This window comes from Rhinopithecus roxellana, chromosome 12, assembly GCF_007565055.1.
Source record: "Rhinopithecus roxellana isolate Shanxi Qingling chromosome 12, ASM756505v1, whole genome shotgun sequence".
NCBI lineage: Eukaryota > Metazoa > Chordata > Mammalia > Primates > Cercopithecidae > Rhinopithecus > Rhinopithecus roxellana.
The window spans coordinates 20,140,286-20,161,670 of NC_044560.1; the positions used below are offsets into that span (position 1 = coordinate 20,140,286).

Here is a 21,385-nt window from a genome sequence, read left to right on the forward strand (position 1 = left end):
TACTTGCACCCAAACCACTATAGCTCTGGGGGTTTCGGGGCAACACTGTGGAAGTGTTTAAATTTGCAACTGTTTTAAAAGAAACATTTCTCGGCTGGGCGCGGTGGCTCAAGCCTGTAATCCCAGCACTTTGGGAGGCCAAGACGGGCGGATCACGAGGTCAGGAGATCAAGACCATCCTGGCTAACACGGTGAAACCCCGTCTCTACTAAAAAATACAAACAACTAGCCGGGCGAGGTGGCGGGCACCTGTAGTCCCAGCTACTTGGGAGGCTGAGTCAGGAGAATGGTGTAAACCCGGGAGGCGGAGCTTGCAGTGAGCTGAGATCCGGCCACTGCACTCCAGCCTCAAAGGGACAGTGGTGGATTTCATAGCTCTGTGTCCTATGACAACTTTCCACAGACAGTAAGGGCTTAAATGTTTTATTTAAATTAATAAGCGCTTCAGTTATTTTGCATAATTGCATATAAGGGATTTCTGCCAGCAGCCATGTAGTATGTCATGCCCTTGCTACGTGGAATGTTCTCATTTACTTGCTTTTTGTACTCACAGATCTAATAGATGCCTAATGGGCAAAGCCCTGCCTTCCCACTTTTAAAGAAAAATTCCCAAGGTCCCCAATATCTAGTTCTGTGTTTAATACAACCAGAAGCAACAATGTTCATCAAAATGTGGTTTAAAAATAAGTTCTCTCCAATTCATTCTCCAACACAACACCAAGGTAGCCCTAAATTAAATAACCATGAAGACTGATCATCTCAGTGCATGATTAATAAGGAGTCCAAAATACGTTAATTGTCACAGTTAGTTTTACAGCTGATAAGTCTCCTTCAGAGAACCAAGTGAGAAATCACAAAATAATCATTTTAATTCAGAATGGGGAAATACCTAAACACATACATGACGACTGGTTACTGACCAGTAACTTAGAAACCTCTCCTTCAGTTCAAGCAAGGACAGAGAAAGGTATTTTGCGTTTGAGCTGTGCTTTTCCTAAAAAACTAAAAGGCACATAAAACCCTGAAGATAAAGAACAGAAAGAATACATTTTAAGAGGATGATAATTCCTATCATGATAATAAAACTAAATGCTTTTTAGTTTAGAACTAAATTTCAGTTATAAATGCTTTCATTCTTTTGCCCTGGACAGCTTATGAACTTTTGAGCTCATTTTTACTATTATATATTTCATTTCTGAAGTAATGAACAACCATAACAATTTCTTCCCAGGCAAATGAAAAGCCTGGTGTTGTCAACAAAAAACTACCTGCTACCTCTTGATGTTTAAGAGTTTCTAAATGATACAGCCTGGGGATTGTGCAGAAAACTATAAGCATGGAGAAGCATTCTAAGAAATGAGGGGTGAGAAAGGGTGGAGTAGGATAAGGAGATCTATGGGTAGGCAGGGCGTGAAACCACTACAGTCAGTCTTTGGGGACACTCATATCCACATCCCTTACTTTTTTCTCTTTGAGATGGGAAGCAGAATTTACTAGAGTCAGATGTTTCCGTTTTAAGTGAGAGTTTAAGGTTTTCTATGTAAAGCACATACAAACCACAAATCAGAGTTACAGATCTAGTTAAGAAAATTCATATTTACTATGATTAATAATTACAAAAACAATACTGTTAAACTGAGACATGCAACACATAATTAGGTCAAACAAAATAAATAATTGCAACATCTGTCTTGTTCAGGGTCACAACATATTTTATATGTACACATTCATGGGTACATATGCATGTATGGGGGAGATGGGAGAGGAAGATTGAGAGAGATTTCACTTATTAAAATAGTGCATTTTATGCTAACAAATTTGACAGTTTATATGAAATGGACAAATTCCTAAAGAGTCACAAATTAACAAAACTGACTCAAGAAAAAATAAAAATCTGAAATCTATAAGACCTGTAAGAGGTAAAGAAATGGGGTAAGTAAAAATCTTACTACAAGTAAATGTCCAGGCTAAGATTGCCTTACCTGGTCAAGTTTATCAAATGTCTAAAGAAATAATGCAGATACTCCACAAACTCTTCTAGAAAATAGAGGGGGATGCTACACTTCGAAGTTCATGCTATGAGGTCAATATCACCCTGACACCAAGCCGCAACAAATACCTCACGAGAAAGAAAAACACACATCCTTCATCAATACAGATTCAAAAATTCTCAACAAAAATACAAACACACCGAATCGAACATGACCAAAGTAAGAGGTATATATGGAATGCAGGGTTGGATTAATATCTGAAAATCAATTAATGTAACATACCACATTCACAGAATACAGGATAAAAGTCACATGATCATCAGTTAAGATGTATATCTGGAATGCAGGGTTGGATTAACATCTGAAAATCAATTAATGTAACATACCACATTCACAGAATACAACACAAAAGCCACAAGATCGTCAAATACAGAAAAAACAGCCAGGCAAGGTGGCGCACACCTGTAATCCCAGCACTTTGGGAGGCCAAAGCGGGCAGATCAAGAGGTCAAGAGATCGAGACCATCCTAGCTAACACGGTGAAACCCCGTCTCTACTAAAAACACAAAAAATTAGCCGGGCATGGTGACAGGCGCCTGTAGTCCCAGCTACCTGGGACGCTGAGGCAGGAGAATGGCATGAACCCGGGAGGTGGGGGTTGCAGCAAGCCAAGATTGCACCACTGCACTCCAGCCTGGGCGACAGAGCAAGACTCTATCTCGAAAAAAAGGGGGGGGGGGGGGGGGGGCAGAAAACACACTTGACAAAAACTAAAACCCATTCACAACAAAAACTCACTACAAACTTAGGCTAGAAGGAAACTTTCCCAACCTAATAAAGGGCATCTACTAAAAACCAACTGTTTTAGATTATGCTTAATGTATTAGATTATGCTTAATGGTAAAAGACAAATGCTTTACCCCCAGCCCCTGCCAAGATCAGGAACAAGGGAAGGATGTGTGCTCTTACTTCTTCCATTTAACACTGTCCAGGTCGAGTACCCTTTATCCAAAATACTTGGGACCAGAAGTGTTTCAGACTTTAAAGTCTTTCAGATTTTGGAATACTTGCATTATATTTACCAGCTGAGCATCCTAATATGAGAATCAAAAATTCTAGAGCATTTCCTTTGAGCTTTGTTGACTTGCAACAAAAACTTTGTTGACACTCCAAAAACTTTTGGGTTTTGCAGCATTTCAGAATTTTGATTTGGGATTCTCAACCTGTACTGGAGGTTCTACACAGTGCAATCAGACAAGAAAAAGAAAAGTCATCCAGATTGGAAAATGGCTTTTATTCTTAGATGATATGATCTTATACGTAGAAAATCCTACAGATTCCACCCAAAAACCATTAGAACTAATAATAAATGACTACAGCGAGGCTGCAGTATATAAGATCAACATACAAAAACCAAATGTATTTCTATAAGCAAGCAATAGTCGATCGAAAGATAAAACCAGAACACAATTCTATTTGTAATAGCATCAAAAATATATGCAATTAGGAATAAATTTAACAGAAACAGTGCAAGAGCTGTACACCAAAATTATGAAGGAAAACGGTGCTAGGACAACTAGAAACGCATGTGCAAAAAGCTGAACCCTGACCTGACACCCAAAATTAACTCAAAATGGATCAGACTTATATTTAAGAGATAAAACAATAAATTTTTTTGGAGCAAAACATGAGAAAATATTCCCCCAAGAGTTTGAGTTAGGCAAAGATTTCTTCAATACTATTTCAAAAACAAGATAAATCGGACCCCTTCAAAATAAAAAAACTACTGCATTTTAAAAGACAACATTTTAAAAATGAAAAAAAGAGACCAGCCTGGCCAACATGGTTAAACCTCATCTCTACTAAAAATAAAAAATTAGCTGGGCATGGTGGCACGTGCTTGTAATCCCAGTTACACAGGAGACTGAGGCAAGAGAATTTCTTGAACCGGGAGGCAGAAGTTGGAGTAAGCCAAGATCATGCCACTGCATTCCAACCTGGGCCACAGAGTGAAACTCATCTCAAAAAAATAAATAAAATAAAACAAAGAAAAAAAGGAGCCAGGAACAGTAGCTCACACCTGTAATCCTAGTGCTTTCAGAGGCCAAGGCAAGAGGATCACTGGAGGCCCAGAGTTCAAGACACCCTGACCAACATAGTAAGACTTGGTTTCTACCAAAAAAACATTATTTTAATTAGCCAGGTGTGGTGGTGTGTGCTTATAGTACCAGCTACTTGGAAAGCTGGGGTGGAAAGATCTTTTGAGCCCAAGAGTTTAAGGTTACAGTGGGCTATGATAGCACCACTGCATTCCAGTCTGGGCAACGGAGCAAGACCCTGTCTCAAACAATAAAAACGGGGGTGGGGAATAGAACTCAAAAAGGTTTGTTTTTAGTCTGAACTATAGACAATCAGTAATGAAAAACCACACCACTCACTAAGTGATTTTTAAATAAATAATAGGAAAAATTACTAAACAGGTCACTGATTTTGTTAGACGATACTAACACATATCTGCCTACTGGGACAAAGTGTAAAAATGACAAGATGGGGAAAAGACCCACAAGAGATACAGGCTGATATGCGCATTCAAACACTAGCTTTGTGGTTGGTATCCTCAAGCAACATTCACTAAGACATGCTGAGTTTTAAGGAGTGAAGAGTTCTTTTGAGTATTCAACACAATGAATATAAAATGCTTAGTGTGGCTGCTCATCACTGCTGATGGCTGGTGGCAGCAGTGAAGTAGTATTAACCACAGAAGCTATATTAGGTGTGGGCCAGAAAGAAATGTTAAGTTTCTTATACTAAAATGTCTTTAAGGCCTCTTTACGGAGATCGTTAGAAACCAAGTAGCACACCTCTATTTTCTGAAGGAAACAGACTGAGCTGAGGCAAAGCTGTACTAATTGAGACAAAGAGTTCCTCAGGAATGGCATATATGAAACATGTACTACACACAACACAAGTCTAATGCAAATGTACAGGAAGAAACTGCATAAACAAGGTGAATGTTTCCAAGGAGAAGTTATGTTAAACATAAAACTAGGCAGGCAACAAGTCATCTGACAAGAAATAACTCACACTAATAGTTATTTCCTTCTTCAAAGGGAAAACATGAATTAAGAGGTAGTATTACATTAAATTGCTGATACTTTAGAAAGAGGAAAGGTATTATGCATGAAAGTAACACTTCTGGCTCCATTTCCATGCACCAAGGAACCACAGCTTTTTATTTTATTTTATCTTAACTTATTTTGAAACAGGATCTTACTCTGTTGCTCAGGTTGGAGTGCAGTGGCATGATCTCAGCTCACTGCAGCCTGTCTCCCAGATTCAAGCAATTCTCCCACCTCAGCCTCCCAAGTACATAGGACTACAGGCACGTGCCACCATGCCTGGCTAATTTTTGTATTTTTTGGCAGACGTGGGGTTTCACTATGTTGGCCAGGCTGGTCTTGAACTCCTGACCTCAAGTGATCTGCCTACCTCGGCCTCCCAAAGTGCTGGGCTTACAGATGTGAGCCACCGTGCCCGGCCCATTTATTTTTATAAATAAAGTTTTATTAGAAGATAGCTACATATTCACTCATTTACATTTTGTCTGTGGTTGCTTTCACACTTCAACAGCAGAGTAGAATATTCACTACAGACACCATCTGGCCTATAAAACCTAAAGCATTTACTATCTGGTTCTTTATGAAAAAAATTTTAGCAGGTTCAGGTTGTTTAGTACGTAGTATGGGATGACATAGTTCACCTGTTTTAAAACCAAGAAATTAAGATATATATTTCTGGATTTGATAATGGACTGGTTCAAGATACCCTGAGTATATCATGTGACAGGATATACACTGAAACTGCATGCTTTGGAGTCAAATATGCTTGATTCTAAATCTGTTCAAATCCAAGATGATCTAGGCTAGGCAAGATATTTAAGTCCTCAGACACGAAATAATACCTATACCTTCCAGGGTTGTATGTACAGGACCCAAAACCATTAACACCAGCAGGTAAATGCCAGGTCAATTAACACTGGTTCCTTCCTTCTAGCCACATATCAAACTGGGAGTTTGACACCCCTCTCCAGATTTTGCATTAACCCCCAGTCTTTAAAGCCAGGCATTGTGTCACTAGGAAACACTGTTGGGGAATGTACCCCATCCCCCTGTCTACTTATTATGGCCCTACTAATCAGGAATGTCACAGTAACTTTTATAAAGTGATGTTCATATATAACCTGAGAAAATGAGTTCTACAACTACAGTTATTACTGTATAAAACTTCAGGATACGCACACACATGCCAATGTGTATATATAAACATAGTTTTGACTTGAAACTCGCCTCTTTCAAACTCAAAGCTGTCACTCTTAGGTCTAGAATAATAAGTCTATTACGCTACCCACTTCAGACTTCTCTTGAATCCTATAAATCACTTTCTAGTCTGCCTATCCAAACGAAGGTATCCTGTTTGTTTTTAGTCAGTTCTCACTTCTGAGTCCATGAAGCCACTTTTAATCTCGCTGGTTAAAAACAGAATCTTCTTGGTAAAGTGGCCACACATGCTGATTTGCCCACGACAGTCCTGATTTAGGCCTATCATCACCAAGTAATTATTCATAGCACCCCCTTCCACTCATAAAAGTGTTATGGTTAGCATGATACATTATATGGTGACTCTACATCTATGACTCAATTTTCCCCATCTAGCAAATCAACCAGTACTTCAAACTTAATACGTAACTGTAGGAGAGAAGTATGCACCATGTTTGAGATAAGAAAATATCTCCCATGTCCTGAAAGATTTAGAGATTTGCCACCAAAAAAAAAAAAAAAAAGGTAATATAATTTTCTTTTCATTCTTACAGCCTGCTGCTTGGGATCCTCTTTCTCTTTCCCTATTTTCTAGACTCTAGATGGTAATATTTTAAAATCCCATGCATTAAAACAACCTAAATATTTAACAGGGAAATATACATTTCCTCATTAGCATACTATATAATTTGAGAGTTTATATCTACAAATATTTTAAAATATGGCAAAATTTTAAAAATCAAATGCTTTTTGTGAAAAAGCAAGATATTATATGTACATATAGCAGAGGGGAAACTTTGAAAAGAAATAAGGCAAAATATTAATTGTGGTGGTATTGCAGGTGGTGATACTAGGTGATTAAATTCTGTCTCTGCGTTTCCTAGCTTCACTGAAATGAACCTGTGTTTGTATTGTTTACATGGAAATACTCTCACAGGTAGCCAAAGAATATAATGTTCATACTAAAGCTAACTGAATATACAGGGAATGTACCCAACTATAGCAAAGCCAAAACTGCTACACTATCTATAGGTACAGCCTGAATAACGAGGTATTTACGGAAGGCACAGAACACCCAGGACACTTCTAGTATAAAGGGACTGTCCTTTGCTTATGCAAAGTTCTTGTAATGTCATCAGTGGCAAGAGAGTTCTAGAGTTCAAGGTGGTGTTAGAGTAATGGTTCTTACCCAGGTTTAAGCTTGAAGAGGATCCATGTGAAGAGAGGGAAGGAGGTGGTGTCTGTGAATGTCCTGGTCCCTGACTAGGGAGAGGCATGCCCACGGGTCCAGGAGAGGAGGAAAAGCTAAGGCCGTTATAAAAACTGTGTCCAATGGGGGTCAAGCTGCTCGATGTCCTCTTATAAAGGTCACTGCTGCCAGTCAGGGAGTCACGGCGGGAGCCACTGCCAGTGTTGGAGTTTGCAACTAAAATGGAATTAAAACAATGCAGATAAGAACAGGCCTGTTCTTCGAAGAACAAGCCCAGTGACCTGTTCCTAACACTTTGATCCAGACTCCTTACCACCGCAAATTTGTCAGCAGAGACAGCCTAACTGTTAATGTAGCAGTACTAGGGGCAGATAAGTAATAAAGAGGACATGGCTCAGGTTAACATGACCATCAAACGTATGCCAAATTTACCTTCCTATGGGGTGTTGTATATTATAGGATAAGGGAGGGTTAAAAAGCTCTGACGGCCACATGAGCTATGGAAAAGGTGGAAGAAAATGGACTAGAAGAATGTCTTTCATCAATTGAAAAGGTTCAAGTAGAAAAATGGGATACAGAAAAAAGATTTGTAAATGGGGTACTGCCCCACTACACAAGACTTATATATTGAAAGCCTGTTTTCTCAGTGGGTTCAATCAAGAGTCAATGCTGCCCTCAATTCCAATTAAGATAATTTCTTTCACACATGCCCTTCTATTTAGGGATCACTTTTGTTTGTTTTTTATAATCTCTGCAATTATCCCATTATTCACCATACTACACTCCTGCTTTTTTCATCAAAACATTAAAAATATCTTGGTCTAATATCCTTCCTCCTAATTTTCCACACGTCTACCTTATATTCTACTCAGAAGACTGAAGAAAACTTGTAACTCTTTAAGGCCTGCAGGCCAAGAACTCAGCTCAGTCTCAATTGTGGAGTATTTCAGCTCTGCTATCTTTAAGTCCTTTTAAGTCCTCCTCCCTCAGTTTTTGATATCACTTTCTATAGTTCCCTCCATATTTTTCCCAATTATAGCAAAAATCTTCCCTAGATTTCAAATCCCTGAAAGAAACTGATTAAGTAGCCACATGAGCATGGATTGAAATAGGTCCCATCTGTATAACTTGATTTCAATAGTCTATCATCTCACAGATTATGTGGGATGGCTGGATTCCCACAAGGCTTGGTCCAGATCTGCCTGTGGTTCCATGCATTGCCAGTATTCCAGAAGGATTGTAAAAATAATTAAAATTCAGTCTTAAGAGCATATCAGTCTAATTTCTACCTGCTGTTCCAAACCCTCCAAGGGCGGATCCCAGGGTGGCGCCGAGAGAACTGCTACTTCCGAATCCCAAAGATGTGTTGGCAGGCTGGGCAGAGCCCTGGGAGAAGAGGGAGCTGCTCTGTGAATTGCTGTTCAGAGAGTTGTTGCCGTAGAAAGAACTGGATGCCAGGTTGTTATTGGGCTGCTGCTGAGGCTGGGGCTGAGGCTGCTGTGTTCCTAAAGGGCGAAATGGTCCATTTGTTGTTCCAGCAAGACCACCAGCTGCTCCATTTGCTGAAGCTGCGGCTGCTGCAACAGCTATGAAGAAGAAAGCAAACCGTTTGGCTATGAAAGGGACTGGCCACATTTCCAAACTACATTTTTATCTTTTTTCAAAAAACCTTTTAATGCTGCCTATCTTTTCAAAACAGACACAAACCATACAAATCTGTCTTTGATTCCTTCACATGAAGCTTCTATTTTCTGTTTCCACTTTCAATTTGAACTCAAAATACCACTAGAACAAGTTCACTATGCTGGTAGCTTTAACGAGACTACAGATTAAAAGGGGTATAAACATCAAATGTATCCATCAAATAACAATTTCTTCCTAAAATCTTAAATTCCATAAATATCTATGTTGAGGGTTTCTTCTAGAACCATGTAATGGATATACATCCTTCAAGTTCCTAGCACACTGCTGTCTTCTAGATGTTCCTGTTATTGTTCCTAATTAAAAAAAAACAAACAAAACATATAAACACTTAAAGTAAAAAACTATTACTCCTCCCAACAAAATGTATTATTCTGTCACTTCTCACTACTGTTTCCCACTTCCTCCATTCCTGCCCCTATGGCAAAAAACAACCCCGCCTCTAAAATTATCTTAAAATAATGACTTGGATTTCTGTGAAATCAGCCTTGGATTTCTGCCAACAAAGCCATTTTGTGTGAGTAATGCAACTTCTATGTTCTCAGTGGAACCAGACCTTGCTTCTAACCAGCTGGCACATGCCACCCCTCCCAACAAAAAGAAGAATCCACCAAGGTCACTTATTGCTTCGGATCTCTTTTTGAAACATTACAGGGTAAAACTGATACACTGAGAATTGCCAAAAGTGTATTTCAACATACTTTAAGAATATCACTATCAGTCGCCACTTTTAGATCTCTGGCAGGAGTCCACTCAGATGTGCGCTCACCTGCTTGTGCAGCTGAGGAACTAATGATGACTGGGGCAGGAGCTACAAGTCGAACAGGAGCTCCAAGACCATTTCTCGCGCCTGCATTCACTACAAGGGCACCAGTTTGGTCATAGTAAGCAGCAGGAGCCAACACCGGATAACCTACGAATATCAAACCAACAGAGAAATGTGTATGTTAAACAAACAAGTATCTCCTGGGCACCAACATATTGTCAATAACCATAAACTCAGCTTTGGGGTTGAATTGACCTAGATTTATATACTGGTTCCATCACTTAAATAGTTGAATAAACAAATAAAAGAGGCTACAAATGATTATAAAAATCATAGTACTTTCATACTACACAATAATCTAAGAACAAATATCCCCCAAAATAGCAGGAAAAACCTAGACAGGCTTTAAATAACATGATCTTTCAATATTATGTGAAATAGAATCTCCACATCCCAGTTTAAGCCATATGAAAAACTGCAGGTGACTTCCTAAGAACACACAAAGGCTTAGCAACTAAAAAACAAATGAAACAGGTTAAAGTTATTTATTGAATTCATAAATGGCTCAGTTAAATTGGCTATGCTCTATGATCAGTAAAGGTCCATAAAAATACACTGACATCTCTCAAAGACTTGTTTCATATGTAGAACATGAAACTACACTTAATTCCATGCAAAGCACCAAACCCAGCTGACAGTGAACCAAAAACAACATATATTCAAGATATGTCTATATAAACACGTATCTCAGAGGTAGGCAGCTAAAAAGAACCCCTACTATTGGTTTAAGAGAAACCTTAAAAATGTAAGGGATGACCCTATCAACGTGTACCAGAAATTTCTCGCTAATCATGCTGTTCAAAAATATCAACATAAAGACTAAGCCTTGTAAACTAGCTTGGCCACTCCATCTACCACTAATTCTGAGACAGAAAACAGATAACCCACCAAGGAAAAACCACATATTCCAAGCTGCATGGACATTTTGATACCTCCAATATGACTTAAGACTGGCTCAGAACAATGCTCTCATCAGTGAACTACAGTCTAAGTGAGGGCAAGTGTATATCATCCTTGCCAGTCCCCAAATCATGACAAGCCTAAGCAAGGTGAAAGCACTGCTCATTCCCCTCTGTAATCACCTCAAACGTGCAGCCTTTTTCCCTGCCAAAGTATTAGGAATAACAATGCAGCCGCACCTGGCATGCCTGCTGCCAGACCTTGTCCAAATGCAAGGGCAGAATTCACTGCTGCAGCTGCCACAAGGGGATCTGTTTGCTGTCCCTGCTGGTTCTGGTTTGGGGTCAAAGGACGTTGGCTGGCTCCTCCACGGAGAACCTGGGAAGGGAAGAAAGAAATAACCACTTTGTTTTCATTGGAGAAGACCTACCATATGCTCAGGTTGGATCAACTTTTAAAACTTAATTGTAAAACATTTTCCCTATAATGGTTTTTATATGTCACAGCTGTTAGGGTATAAATTCAATTAATAACATTTCATATAGTGGAATTTCATTCTACCATTCTTACTTTAAACACATTACCTTTATAAGCAGCAAAAAGCACAAAAAAGTGATGATTCATTCATTCAAACATTTTATCTCATCTGCCTCATAAAGTTCTTGTGATAATTAAGTTAAAAGATGAATCTGAAACATCTGGCATCAGCAAGTGGTAATGTTATCAAATATTTAATGCCTACCAAGTGGCAAATGGGCAAGTGAGACAGAGCAATCAACAAGACCAACAAAGCCCCTGTCCTCATGGAGCTTTTATTTTAATGAATGAGACAGACAATAAACCATACTATATAATGTCAGTGCTCTGATAAAAAGTGGGTGAAGAAAAAAAAATGTAACAGGCCAGTCATGGTGGCTCACGCCTGTAATCCTAGGACTTTGGGAGGCCAAGGCAGGTGGATCACCGGAGGTCAGGAGTTCGAGACCAGTCTGGCCAACATGGCAAAACCCCATCTCTACTAAAAATACAAAAATTAGCCAGGCGTGGTGGCGGGCGCCTACAATCCCAACTACTGGAGAGGCTGATGCAGGAGAATCACTTGAACCTGGGAGGCGGAGGTTGCAGTGAGCTGAGATCAAGCCACTTCGCTCTAACCTGGGGGAAAGAGAAAACTCCATCTCAAAAAACAAAAAAAGAAAAAAAGAGTATTAATGGTGGGGGGAAGGGGTTCCCGACAGGATGAACAGGGGTAATTTACCCACATATTTAAAGTTAACTGAGTCTCACATGCACACAAAAGATGGAATGAGAATATTTCCTCTTTAACACTAATCTACTTATTAAGGTCCACATGGTCCCAAATGAGTTCACCAGATTCGATATGGTAGGACTCTCACCTGACTATTTCTATTTCCCTCTCACAAATTCCACAAACATACGCATTAGTCAAGTTCAGTGCAGAATACCAGTTATGCCACTGTGATAAAGGATCTACTTTTTTGGGGTGGAGGGTGGGGCAGGGAAGAGACAGGGCCATGCTCTGCTGCTAAGGCTGGAGTGCAGTGTGACACCATCTCAGCTCACAGTAACCTCTGCCTCCCAGGCTCAAGAGATGCTCCCACCTCTCCTGAGTAGCTGGTACTACAGGTGTGTACCACCACACCTGGCTAATTTTTCTATTTTTTTGTAGAGACAGGGTCTCACCATGTTGTTCAGGCTAATCTCTAACTCCTGGGTGCAAGCAATCCATCTGCCTTGGCCTCCCAAAGTTTTGGGATTACAAGTGTGAAGCCACTGAGCCCAGTCAAAGATCTACTTTTTATTAATAAAACATAGACATCAAAATGCTGGCAATCATTATTATTCTGAACGATGTGAAGAATCTATCTCACAAGATCTACACACTCCAGAAAGCAAAAATGCAAAACCCACAAACCAAGGCTAAAATTACTGAAGTTCCTAACAATGTGTTTTGCCATATTGTCAAGTGCACAGTTCTTATCAGACCACTTTCAATTTCACTGTGTTATTTATAAAAGTTAGACATATGGTCAAGAAAATGGGTACAAATTATTACTGGTATCATTGGTGTAAAAAAAAAAAAAAGTAAAAAGAGAAACAACACTAATAACCAATTAAATATTTGTTAAGTGGGTATAAGGTGACCAACACTGTCCACACTGGCAAGAAGAGATGGATGGACACTTAATTTGCCCAATCTTTTACTTCTATATCAGTAATAAGTAAGAATTAACAAATGATCTTGCAGATTTGCTGGAAATATCTGAAATAATGTCTTTAAGCCACACTGCCTGATACCTAGGAGATAATCAATAACCAATAGTGAATCACTATTATCAAGATATTATATAATTTGTTTCTGACCTAAAGAACCTAACCAACTTTATAAGAGAAAGTGTGTTTCAAGCTACATAGATAGAATAGTCTGGGGACTGTACAGGTGAGTTTTGCCAAATACTTAGAATTTACATACCCAGTAACTCAAAAGAGATCTCACTCTAGGATAATAGCAAGCACAGAAATATGGCAAATGCTAATAGTTCAAAATTGCTGAAGATTTTAAAAAACAATGAAAGCACTGCTTTCATAGAATATAAAGAAGTAGGTTTATGTTTGATTAGGTGTTCTTTGAAAGGACAGGAGTGGTAGAGTGGACAAGGTACCTAAAGAAAGAGGTAGTCTAAGACTATTGATGAGTCTTGTAATAAGGAAGGAAAACAGTGTTAGCTTTTTGTCCACTCTCTAGAAATCTGTCCAGTACCCCTAACTATACATAAAAGTCCTTCAGTTACCTGCCAATATTCATATATTTTCATTTCATCAATAGCTGTCAAATCCATGCTTTTATGGAAACAAAATGTATAGTTTCACAAGTAACGTTTTAAAGTCTAACAAAATCTACAAAATGACTGAATTTATAAAAACTATCCTAGAACAGTTAGCTTGCCTAGAATGCAACATATACTTTCTGATAAAATACAAGGCCAACAGCAAAGTTTAAAAAGAACCTCTCATTTTAATTACTATGACAAGGCAGTTTACCAAGAAAATCATATTTTCAAAAGAATGGCTGCTAATTAAAAACTAATGCTAAAAACTTCTCCTTAGTAGGGTTTGACAGAACCTGAAGGGCATGACAGAAAACTGAAAAGTTAATGATTATTATGTACATTTTATAACAAAAATATATGCATTTAGAGAACCCACCCAACTTGCCCTAGTTGTAGCTAGTTAATGATAGAAGAAGCACAAGATCTCAGATTCTCTTTAAGTCAAGACATCACAATATGGTCAGGAAACAAGTTATCAAGACATGGGCTTATATTCAAATCTTAACAACTTTGTACTTGTTTGACTCTGGGCACACAAATTATATTTCTTCAATCGGTTTCCTCTCAATTACGAAATTCTATTTGATAAAACGAGAAGCTGTACATCTATCATAATTAGTAAGAGAAACAGAAATTACATGTAGAGCACTTAATTCTGCACAGAAAGCTTTCAATTAACAGCAGTTATTAGTATTATTCTTGTTCACTGTATTAGAACTAATTTTAAAACATGGTAATTAGTCTTCCAAATGCATAATAATTTGGCAGCCATTTAAACAAAAAGATGATCACACAAAGAAATACAGACTTATCCACAAAAAGCAGTTATTAAGAAATTTATTTGCTAGGTGTAGTGGCTCACACTTGTAATCCCAGCACTCTGGGACGCCAACACTTAAGGTCAGGAGTTTGATATCAGCCTGGACAACATGGTAAAACCCCGTCACTACTAAAAATACAAAAATTAGCCAGGGGTGGTGGCACGTGCCTATAATCCCAGATACTAGGGAGGTTGAGGCAGGAGAATCGCTTAAACCTGGGAGGCAGAGGTTGCAGTGAGCAAACATGGCACTACTGCATTCCAGCTTGGATGACAGAGCAAGATTACATCTCAAAAAGAAAGAAAGGGAGAAAGGAAGAAAGGGAAGGAAGGGAAGGAAGGGAAGGAAGGGAAGGAAGGGAAGGAAGGGAAGGAAGGGAAGGAAGGGAAGGAAGGGAAGGAAGGGAAGGAAGGGAAGGAAGGGAAGGAAGGAAGGAAGGAAGGAAGGAAGGAAGGAAGGAAGGAAGGAAGGAAGGAAGGAAGGAAGGAAGGAAGGAAAGAAAGAAACTTATTTAATAGGCCAGGCACAGTGACTCATGCCTGTAATCCTAGCACTTTGAGAGGCCGAGGTGGGTGAATCACTGAAGGTCAGGAGTTCGAGACCAGCCTGGCCAGCATGGTGAAATCCCATCTCTACTAAAATATAAAAATTAGCCAGGTGTGGCAGCACACACCTCTAATCCCAGCTACTCAGGAGGCTGAGACAGGAGAATCACGTGAACCCAGAAGGCGGAGGTTGCAGTGAGCTGAGAGCTCAGCGCACTCCAGCCTGGGCAATAGAACTAGACTCCATCTGAAAAAAAATCAAAAAAAAAAATGTGGCCGGGCGTGGTGGCTCACACCTGTAATCCCAGCACTCCGGGAGGCTAAGACGGGTAGTCACCTGAGGTCAGGAGTTTGAGACCAGCCTGGCCAATGTGGTGAAACCCCGCCTCTACTAAAAATACAAAAATTAGCCAGGCGTGGTGGCGGGTACCTGTAATTCCAGCTACTTGGGAGGTTGAGGCAGGAGAATCGCCTGAACCTTGGAGGCAGAGGTTGCAGTGAGCCAAGATGGCACCACTGCACTCCAGCCTGGGTGACAAAAGCAAAACTCCATCTCAAAAGAAATTTATTTTAACAGATCACTCATTCTGTCAACAAATTCTTTACTGAATTTCCTTATATATGGTATGAGAACTGCATCTGTTGCCATGAAAATAATTTCATAGTGTCCAAATAACGGGCAGAATTTCAAGACCTGTTCTTCTTTCTATAATTGTGTGGAATCTAAAAAAAAAAAAAAAATTAAACATACACCCTCTGAGTAAGACTGATGTCAAGCAAAAAGTTCTTGTTTGGATCATATAATATATTCATATATGAGCAGGGTGTTTTGTCTCAAATGGCAGCTTTTATCTGACAATGCATATCGAAGCCTAAATGCTGATTTCATTTGCTCTAGAAAAATTGCATTACTAGGAATTTTTTCCAAGGATAAACTTATGTAAAGGACGTTAATCAGTCTCATTTAAAACACCAAAATAGGCCGGGCGCGGTGGCTCAAGCCTGTAATCCCAGCACTTTGGGAGGCCGAGACGGGCGGATCACGAGGTCAGGAGATCGAGACCATCCTGGCTAACACAGTGAAACCCCGTCTCTACTAAAAAATACAAAAAACTAGCCGGGCAAGGTGGCGGGCACCTGTAGTCCCAGCTACTCAGAAGGCTGAGGCAGGAGAACGGCGTAAACCCAGGAGGTGGAGCTTGCAGTGAGCTGAGATCCGGCCACTGCACTCCAGCCTGGGCAATAGAGTGAGACTCTGTCTCAAAAAACACACACACACACACACACACACCAAAATACTGATATAAATGAAATATCAAATATAATAGACTAGTCAAAGTATCCTTTGATGGATTTAAATGTACCTAGTAAAAATGTCATTTAAAAGAACACAAAATAACATAGTAAAGTATGAAATCAGAATGGAAAACCACGTGGACAGAATGACAATTTTGTAAAATATTAAATAATAAGGCTAAAATAACAGATACCAAACATATTAGCAGTGGTTTTCTGACATAAGTATTTAAGGTAATTTTTTTGTTTCAAGTTTTCTAGTTTACCACAGTTTCTATCAATAAAGAGGTGTTATTGGCCAGGCGTGGTGGCTCACGCATGCAATCCCAGCACTTTGGGAGGCCCAGGCGGGTGGATCATGAGGTCAGGAGTTTGAGACCAGCCTGACCAACATGGTGAAACCCCGTCTCTACTAAAATTATGAAAATTAGCTGGGCATGGTGGAGTGCGCCTATAATCCCAGTTACTCAGGAGGCGAAGGCAAGAGAATTGCTCGAATCCAGGATGCGGAGACTGCAGTGAGCCGAGATTGCACCACAGCATTCCAGCCTGGGCAACAGAGCGAGACTCCCTCTCAAAAAAAACAAAAAAGAGGTGTTATTCTAGCAATCAAGGAGGAAATGACCCGTGTTAAAAAAAAGAAAGAAAGAAAGAAAGAAAGAAAGAAAGAAAGAAAGAAAGAAAGAAAGAAAGAAAGAAAGAAAGAAAAAAAGATGTAGTTTTGCAGTTTACTGTCCTTTCTCAACTCAAATAAAAAGCTAACACAGATATGACAGGTTTAAGATTTGCATCTAATCCAATAAGTACTATAAATAAGCAGTCTAAAAATCTAGTACCCCTGCTTTGGTGTCAAGCCCCTTGAAAAACCCTGAAATGATCTGAAAGTGGTGCTTAGCAAGCCACTACAGTATGGCAGAACAAAATTTTACTATAACTTTGAAGATCCACTTTGCCACTTACAGCTAAGCAATTTCCCTGTAGGTGAATTGATGAGTATTATTACCCCACCTAGGTACAATAGTATCTAACATATAAAAGACATTCCATAAGAGTAGTTAAATCTGAGCCTGAACTCAGACACATACACACACACAAGAGGAAATTCATGTATTCACAGTGCTTTTCTATTAGGCGCAATATCACCTATTAATTACCCACAATACTACAATTCCCACTTAGAAGAGGTAAATTTTGTCTACATTTACCTGCTGCTGTCCTTGCTGAGCCTGTGGGGTCGTCTGTTGATTAGCTGAATTAGTTGCTGCGGCGGCAGCAGCAGCTTGCTGCTGGAAAAGACTGGCAGGGTAGACTCCCCAGGGAGTAACTCCATAATACTGGTGAGGGACCACAGCTGGGCCTAAAAATAGCAAAGGAAAGGTAAAGAAAGTCTGAACTACTGAGGCTCATCTCAGGCTTTCCAAAGATTACATCTGACTCAACAGATCCTACTGTAAAATATTAACTTAAAAGTATATATTGATTTATGCTAGCTAATCATTAACTCTTTTTAAAGAACAGTAAACATTAGATGAGATCCTTACACCAGTCTTCTAATATAATCCAGGCCTAGAGAAAGAAGCAATGAAGAATGAAACATCAGAAAACTAAAAGGGGGAATCACTGATAGAAGGGGTTCGATTTAAGAACAGATGGAGGATGCAGGATAGACAGAGACAATATCTGTTGGTAGAGGGGAGTTAATGGAGGGTCTGTGTGCTTAAAGTGATGGAATAGAACAAAAGATTAGGATGTATCCCAGGTTCAACAGTAAGAATGGCACCTAAGGTGATTTAATAGAGTGCTGGTGTTTCATTAACTCTAGAAAAATGAACATCTATCAGTCTGACAACAAAACCCAGACACTCAACTGAACCTCCACTGCAATTTCGAAGTTTTTTTTTTCTTTTTTTTTGAGACAGGGTCTCTCTCTGTCGCCCAGGCTGGAATGCAATGAAGCAATCTCAGCTCACTGCAACCTCAACCTCCTGGGCTTAAGCGATCCTCCCACCTCAGCCTCCCTAATACCCGGGATTACAGACGCATGCTACCATACCTGGCTAAATTTTTTTTTTTTTTTTTTTGGGTAGAGGTCTATGTTGCCCAGGCTGGTGTCAAACTCCTGGGCTCAAGCGATCCACCCGCCTTGGCCTCCCATATTGCTGGGACTATAGGCTTGAGCCACCAGGCCTGGCCCCTATTTCTACTTTTAAAGTCACAAAGCCATTCAACACAACTACATTCAGACATTGATATATGAAATTTAAACTTAAGTCAACATTGAACACAAATAGAAACAAAAAATACAACACCTTGACTTGTTACAGACCTGCTGAGAACCTTAAACAAAATTAAGCATTCTCTGTAACCCCAGCACTATGGGAGGCCAATGTGGGAGGATCACTTTGAGGTCAGGAGTTCGAGAACTGGTGAAACCCCATCTCTACTAAAAAAAAAAAAAAAATACAAAATATCAGCTGGACGTGGTGGCAGATGCCTGTAATCCCAGCTACTGGGAAGGCTGAGACAGGAGAACTGCTTGAACCCAGGAGGCAGAGGTTGAAGTGAGCCAAGATTGCACCATTGCACTCCAGCCTGGGCAACAGAGCAAAGAGTATGTCTCCAAAAAAAAACCAAAAAAACAAAAAACAAAAAACAAAAGCATTCTGGTTTAATCCAAATTATCTGTTCATTTTCTTTGGCAACAAAGTACAGTTGCAGTTGTCCACATAAAGTAGACAACAGAGATGTAACAAAGTTATGCAGATAACAACTTAAGTGTGGCAGAAATCTAATCACAGAATTCTATGACGAAGCTGGTGGCAAGAAACACCAAAGACACATTTGCTAATCAAGAAATGGGCTCAAAGCCAATTCTTCAAATCTGCTGAAACGTATCTCCAAGTTGAACTTCCTTAAAACATAGAGTTAAATACTTCCAACTTGATTCATTAACAATAACCAAGCCTTACACTGAAGTTCTGAAGAGCTGTTTCAAATATTACAGCTACTCTGATGCAACAGCTAATTCTGGAGAAACACATACTTCATTAAGCCAAAATAAATAGATACATATTCTTGTTTCCCCCATTTTAAGCTTCTAAAACACAAATAAGTCAAACTGTACCATTGCCCAATATAAATATGTTTTGACATTTCTAATTTGGTGTTTTCTATACCTGTGGGCTTAGAAAAGATTAAGAAGCTCCGTTTACAAGCAAGGGTGCACAATGAAACACTATAGCTCGGCACAGAATAAAGGTGTTGCTAAGAAAAGCTGTTACACTATGAAGTATTTTACTATAATAAGGAAAGGGGTTAAAACATTTTTAATTTGTCAGAAACTGAACAGCCTAAAAGCCATGTATTCAAGTTAAAAAAAAAAAAAAAGAGTGATAGAGCCTCATACTCATCTGATTAGTGTTTATAAAGCAGGGTGGTCTTGGGCAGTTAAAGAAAAAAATAAGAAAAAACACAAAACAGGACCCTAAGTGTACCTTAGTTTCCTCACCTGTAAAAATGGGTAAACAGGTAGAGTGTTCCTTAACCAAAGTGCTTGGGACCAGAAGTGTTACAGATTTCAGATTGTAGACTATTTGTGTATGCAAGAGTTACCCTGGGGATGTGACCCAAGTCTAAACACAAAGTTCATTTATGTTTCATACATGCCTTATACACATAACCTGGGAGTAATTCTACTTTTCCGTTGGGGATGCTGAACAAATGAACTGTGTGTTACATGCCTGTGGTTTTGACTATGACCCATCACATGAGGTCAAGGTCAAGTGTGGAATTTTCCACTTGTGGTGTCATGTTAGTACTCAAAAAGATTTTGAATTTTCAGATTAGGGATGCTCAACCTGTAATAGATGTTGGGGGTACAGCCGTGTCTACCTTGAACGAGTGGTTGCAACCTGCAATAATAGTGCCAACACTCTCCCAAAAGCCAACAAAAGAGAATCTTTACTGGGCGAGGACTGCTATTACCATTAACATTTGCATTATTCTCTAAATTTTCTCAACTGGCATTTCTACTACTATACTGTGGTCACATGGCCTAAGGTTAAATTTAGGAAAACATCCCAGGGCAAATCAACTGAGCTTGGCATATCAGGCCCCCTCTAAGAATACACATATTCATAGTTTGAACAGTTAACATTTCCTGTTATTTGTGAAAGTATTAACTCATTTTCACCCTGGCTCAACTGACAAATACAAAAAACAAGATTCTCACCACCAAACTACCATCTCAGTGACAGCAGCAGTGTCAACCCTAAGATCAGTTCTTTGTTTCAAATAACATAAATTAGTAGAGGAAAAGACTTCTAAAGGAAGTACAGAAAAGACAATTCAAGACAGCACAGGCATTCTATATACTACAGTGAAGCATATGCATGGGCTTTGGAGTTAAACCTGGTTCAGATTCCAACTCTACAACATTTAAATTGTGTGACTTCAAATGAGACAGCTCTCTAGGTTGGGCACAGTGCCTCACAACTGTAATCCCAGCACTCTGGGAGGTCAAGGCGGGTGGATCACTTGAAGTCAGGAGTTTGAGACCAGCCTGGCCAACATGGCGAAACCCCATCTCTACTAAAAATACAAAAATTAGCCAGGCATGGTGGCAGGCACCTGTAGTCCCAGCTATTCAGGAGGTTGAGGTGGGAGAATCACTTGAACCCAAGAGGCAGAGATTGCAGTGAGCCGAGATCACACCACTGAACAAGAGCAAGACTCAGTCCCCCCTAAAAAACAAACAAAACAAAACAAAACAAAAATACAGAAAACAAAAAACATAACTAATAAGGCAGCTGTCTGAGCCACAAATTTCTAATCTCTAAAATCATCATCTGACAAATCATATGAAAGAAAAGCATTCAGGACAATGCCTGAGAAAAGTTAAGTGCTCAATAAATATTAATGATGGTTA

General features: G+C 39.4%; 1 protein-coding gene and 1 non-coding gene across 18 annotated transcripts in view; both read right to left on the bottom strand.

Annotated features, from left to right (window-relative positions):
* Nucleotides 1-21,385, bottom strand: part of PUM1 (pumilio RNA binding family member 1) — a 142,093-nt gene that overhangs the window by 26,419 nt on the left and 94,289 nt on the right. For 13 of the 17 annotated variants that reach the window (XM_030942147.1, XM_030942148.1, XM_030942146.1 and 10 more), the window contains 5 exons: nt 17,664-17,815; nt 11,184-11,322; nt 9,988-10,131; nt 8,807-9,103; nt 7,497-7,733 (listed from right to left, as the gene is read on the bottom strand). In XM_030942147.1, coding sequence (XP_030798007.1) covers nt 7,497-7,733; nt 8,807-9,103; nt 9,988-10,131; nt 11,184-11,322; nt 17,664-17,815 — 969 coding nt within the window. The remainder of the gene's footprint in view (nt 1-7,496; nt 7,734-8,806; nt 9,104-9,987; nt 10,132-11,183; nt 11,323-17,663; nt 17,816-21,385) is intronic. The other 4 variants (XM_030942141.1, XM_010353610.2, XM_030942144.1 and 1 more) reach the window with 2 other exon arrangements.
* LOC115892544 lies at nt 10,994-11,066 on the bottom strand. Its single transcript, XR_004052414.1, has one exon. It is a non-coding gene; the product is annotated as a small nucleolar RNA SNORD103/SNORD85 (small nucleolar RNA).